This window comes from Oryza brachyantha, chromosome 1, assembly GCF_000231095.2.
Source record: "Oryza brachyantha chromosome 1, ObraRS2, whole genome shotgun sequence".
Taxonomy (NCBI): Eukaryota; Viridiplantae; Streptophyta; class Magnoliopsida; order Poales; family Poaceae; genus Oryza; species Oryza brachyantha.
This window is the reverse complement of record NC_023163.2, coordinates 32,397,931-32,403,182: the sequence shown is the minus strand read 5'-3', so window position 1 is coordinate 32,403,182 and position 5,252 is coordinate 32,397,931. Positions and strand designations below refer to the sequence as shown.

Genomic DNA, 5,252 nt, shown 5'->3' with positions numbered 1-5,252 from the left:
AATTCTAACCATAAATTTAGAGTCAATTTTGATATTTTTCGCTAAAATTTATCTTACAGTCTTAACTTTTAAATCATTAAGAATATATATGTAAAATTTTTTTTATAAAATTATTTTCTATTTATAAATATGTCATTTAACAGTTACCTGCTCGACCTGAAAGAGAATGGAGAGAGAGGTTCAAGTGACGAAGACAAACTTGGCTGTGAGCAGTAGCAGTAGGTGCGAAACCTGCGTTGCATTGCACTGTTTTCAGTCACCCACTCTCCTATCCTACTAGTGGTAGCACAAAGCAAAGCAAATATGCGCTAGTACGAGCTTTTTCCCTGAGCTTTGGAGGAAGCTCTAACCCACTTGCTGGTTCTTTCGTTGACCGGCCAATCCCATCAGGCGGCTTGTATAGTTTTGCTTATGCTTATATTTATCCACATATTTTCCTAGCAACCAAATAATACAAAATACTTTCTCTGTTTAAAATGATTTTATTTTTAGCTTCTCTTATCTGTCTCATAAAGACTTTATTTTTAAATAATTATTTTTATTAGCATTTATGAAAGTAAGTGTAACTATATTGTGATTTAAAAATACTAAAGGATATTTGTAGACCTCGTAATTTTACATTGATATATATGATAAGTGCTAAATTTAAGTTTTTTTAATGGAGCGAGTATAATAAATATTGGCTATAAATGTATAGCAAAAATTTATTATAATAAATATTGGTAGTTAGAAACACGTCTTTAGCGATTAAAAAATAAATACAATCAAATAAACCATGATAAATAATTATAAAATCAACCACAAAACTGCACTTTAAAACTGAAACTTCGGAAGAACAGGCGAAAGGATGATCGTGAAAAGTCATTCGTGATATGCACACACGGCTTTACTGGCGACGTTTGCAGGTCGGCACTGCACTGCTCATCGTCGTCATCGACGCCGGAGCGACAGGCCAAGGCGGGGACCGTTGTCGTGGGCTCGGAAGCCAGGACTCCATCACATGCGGCGGCCGCCGGGGAGCTGCGCTGCGTTTGTCTTGTCGCCATGGAAACGGCCGGAAAAGCTTGCTTCACTTTTTAACAATGGCGAGAGAAGTTGCAGGGTAATGTGCCGTCGCCATGGGATACTCGATGCTGGAACCAATGTGAGTACTATAGTACACGTACTGCTGGTCTTGCACATATTCCCTGACCCCGGTCAAAACCTGCGTTGCAGATTACTATTTTTTTTACTCCCTTTCTTTAAGAGCAATGAATTTTTATAAGTACTTCTGCTCAGCATTGTCAGTTTGTTTTTAATAAGCATAACCGACAAAAATTTTATATATAAAAATTTTATTCACATTTTTTCATCTACAAATGTACGTTGGTTTTTTTTTCTCTAAAAAACCACAATCACCTCCTCAACAAATTCTACTCCATCCTGGCCAAAAGGTAACCTACACTCAAAATTTATCTTAAAATACAACAACTTATTTATCCTAGATTATATATTTAACCACTCACAACATATTCTCGTTTAATTCTACGTATTTTCTTGATAGTCCTCTCTAACCTAAAAAAGTTACGGATTTTAGAACGTAGGTAATACTAACAATTTAAATAATAGTATAGGCATCTATAATTTATTCATCTATATGGATTAATGTGAATGGTGGTGTGTTTTATAAAGCTCCTAGCAAATCTTATACTATGCCCAATGGTTTCGTCATTGGGCTATGTTGTAAATGTGTGAGGAAGTAACTTACATTTTACATGCCGGAGTTTAGAAACAATGGTGGTGTGTTTTTTTAAACTAAGAGTGTAGTTTCTCTGGTAGGATAGGCTTTACATGCCGGAGTTTAGGCGGCAGCAAGGGTAGGGAGCCCGTGTAGAAAGTTAGCGGTGGACTAACATAATAAATAATAATTAATTGTTAACTATAAAAAACTTAAAAACTGATCAATATTTTGAAAGTAACTTTCTTATAAATTTAAAATTTTATCATATTTCACCGTTTAGAAAATATATTCCTAAAAAACAAGAGCATGTGGATTGGAAAGAAAGGGTGAATAACACGACCTAGCTAAAGAAAATTGCTATGCGTACGAACAAGATATAACTTACGTACGACTAAATTGATCGATGACCGCATTATTATTCTTTTGATTGATCAATGATTATATGTTTTTAATCGTACATAAGCCATACAGCTTAGGTCATTCGTAATAGCAGCACTCCTAAGTAAAAGAGGTGCTGCTCTGCCAGTTTGCCTCGAGTTCTACCGAGAAACTCCGAGGCAGTTTACCTGTTTTCAAGAGAGAAGAAAGGCACCTTACAAGAGTATCTGCTAGGCAATTGCCCAAAACTTTACTCGTTGCCGGATGGGAATCACAAAGATGGACTCAAACTAGAAAGTAGCTGCCGGTTGACCAAATCTGATCTCCTCATTGGAAGGTCGTCTTCTGAGTTCTGAATGTTCATTTTTCTTGTACTGTTTTATTCAGAATTTGTGTACGGCCACAACTTGTATCGAGACACCATGCTGCTAATCATAATCTGAGAGTGTCAAGATTCATTGTACTGTAAAAAAAGCGTTGCTTGCAGCATCAACAGAAAGAAAGGAAAAGTAGCACTGCACGTTTGGAGTGTGACTGCTACTTGTTTTAATGGAAAACTTGCCACTGAATTTTCTTCGGACAAGAGCAGAGTTCTTTTGAACAGTCCATTTTTTTAAAAAAAATAATGATAAATGAGCTCTTTTGAACAACAATGGAAAAGGCAAGGTTAGGTCTGGAATTAGCACACAGCTTTCTGAAGAAAGAACGAGCATCTGATGAAGTGGCGTATTTATCCTGTTCATGAGAAAATGAACCGTGAAAGTGATGAAACCAGGTGCTACCAAATTTGGAGTACCATGGCTATGGCATCTTGTGATCACTGATTGCAAAATTACAGGTCATGGATCTTATCTTGGAACTTGTCCAAGCATTTCTGATAAGCTAAAATAGACTGAAACATGCCCACCTTTCAAGAACCAACAGGAGAAAAACAAAAAGAAAACATAGAACCAAACAACCACTGTTACTCTCTCTTTATTCGAAAATATAAGAATTTCTACGCATCGTCTAAAAATACATATGGATACTCTCAATATATGTTTTGGAAAACCGTTAAAAAAAATACTGAAATGGGACATGACAGTAGAGCTACCGGCTTGTACTCACTTCTGATTGGTAGTTACAACCTTTCCAAACTCTACAGAGCGTCTGGCTTTTGTTAATCAGCGTCTCAGCTGGTTAAACATTACTGTCACTCAAAACAGTAGAATGGTAGCAGCAACTCTGGATGAAACTAGCCAGAAACAAGAATGAAAAAACTAATGAAAATTTTTGCACGTCACATCACACGTTTGATTGGATATTGGAAGAGGTTTTCGGACAAGAATGAAAAAACGAATTTCATGGCTGGCATGGAAACCGCGAGACGAATCTTTTGAGCCTAATTAGCCTATCATTAGCGCATCTGGGTTACTGTACCACTTATGGCTAATCATATACTAATTAGGCTCAAAAAATTCGTCTCACGATTTTTCACATAACTGTGTAATTAGTTTTTTAATTTATCTATATTTAATACTCTATTTAGATGTCCAAAGATTTAATGTGATTTTTTGGGTAAAAATTTTTGGAACTAAACGGTGCCTAAACACAATGCTCGATGCCTAAAGTGAAATGGACAAAAAGAACTAGTTCCAGCTGCTTACTAAAAGCTGCCACGTTGCCATCACTCCATACGCGGATCGGAATCTCCAATCATTCCACCGAAAAAAAACCAAAATTTTCCTCTGCATTATACTGTCATTAAACTAATCCATGAGATCTAAAGAATGTTTTGTAGCTCGATCACGGCAGACACAACTCTGATTCACACAGCAAACGTCTCCTCGAGTTAAATTAATACAGCAGCTTCGAATAGGAGGATTACAATTTGGACAAAAATTGAAAGAACGAAGCATTCGCATTGGAGGATTACGAGTCTCTCTCGATGAATTTTACAGGTTGGATTTAGGCTAGTGATAATATTCATCTCTTGGATTAGTAGAGTACTTAATTAGCAGCGCATCTAGTAGTGCTGGCTTCATTTTTTTCTTCTTCTTCGTCTAGTGCGCGCCAAAAAAAGTTGATGCGCCGCGTCATGGCCGTACGATCTTTTTGGCGGGAACGGCGCGGAGGAACGTGCTGGCGGGAAGGGAGGCGGGGGGTGATGGGATCACCACGACGGTCTCGGGCCGTCCGTCGCCGCGGCCGCCGCCGTGGCGGCCATCATCATGCGGGCGAAGTCCTGGAACCCGACGAAGCCGTCGCCGTCCGCGTCGACGCCGCCGATCATGCGGCGGCAGTCGTCGAGGCTGCAGCCCTCGGCGTCGCCGCCGAGGATGGCGACCATCACGCCGCGAAGCTCCTCGGCGGTGATGCGGCCGTCGCCGTCGGCGTCGAACACCTTGAACGCCTCCCTCAGCTCGTCCTCCTCGCCCGCCCCCTCCCCCTCCGCCTCGGCCGCGATGGCCGCGACGGCGTCCAGCTCGTCGTCGGACGGCGCCTCGTGGCCGAGCCGCCGCAGCACGGCCTCCAGCTCCCGCCGCGAGATCTCGGCCGGGAGCACCGACCTCGGCGTGGACCTCGCCATCAGCAGCGTATCCTCCGAGGACGACGACGACGACGCCGACGCGAACGACGCCGCCTCGCTGCGCGACATGGCCCGCTTCGCGCCGCCCCCGGCCCCCTCCCTGTTGCTTCTGCCGCCGCTCCACGTCCGCTTCGGCGACGGGAGGGACAGCTTCCTCGCGAGCGACTGGATGGAGAGCTTCATCTGGATCGCCGGAAATGGGAGAGCGATTTGGAGGAGACGAAGAGCGAGCGAGCTGGCGAGGAGGCCGGAGGGAGGCAGCAGATAAAAAGGGAGGCGAATTGGGGAGTGAGCTTCGTGGAAGCTTCGTCGGGGTTGCGTTTAGGCTGCTTTTTTTTTTTTGGTTTTGGCTTCGTTTCGTGCTGCGGATTTATCTCGTTGTGGGTAACCGTTTTCGGCCAGGCGACCCCCGGGATTTGCTGTGGCTTGTGAGCTGTGTGGGGGAGCTGGAGTTTGGGCTGTTTGGCCTGTGCTGTGCTGGCTCTCATGCCGTCTTTAGTTCTGCCGTAAAACTGTCATGTCTTGTTTTGCAGAGCTAAAATACTTTTTCATTGTCTAAAATTACATTGGGCTGGATAATAGTAA

At 42.3% G+C, this 5,252-nt stretch overlaps 1 protein-coding gene across 1 annotated transcript; it reads right to left on the bottom strand.

Annotated features, from left to right (window-relative positions):
- Nucleotides 1-3,904: 3,904 nt before the first annotated feature.
- Nucleotides 3,905-5,003, bottom strand: LOC102703822 (probable calcium-binding protein CML35). The gene has a single exon (XM_006645329.2). It carries the CDS (start codon nt 4,848-4,850, stop codon nt 4,251-4,253), a length of 600 nt encoding a protein of 199 aa, XP_006645392.1. The 5' UTR covers nt 4,851-5,003; the 3' UTR covers nt 3,905-4,250.
- Between the last annotated feature and the right edge of the window lie 249 nt (nt 5,004-5,252).

Bases quoted from the DNA above. Each gene is read 5' to 3' on its own strand.
- LOC102703822 (XM_006645329.2), bottom strand. From the start codon at position 4,850: ATGAAGCTCTCCATCCAGTCGCTCGCGAGGAAGCTGTCCCTCCCGTCG.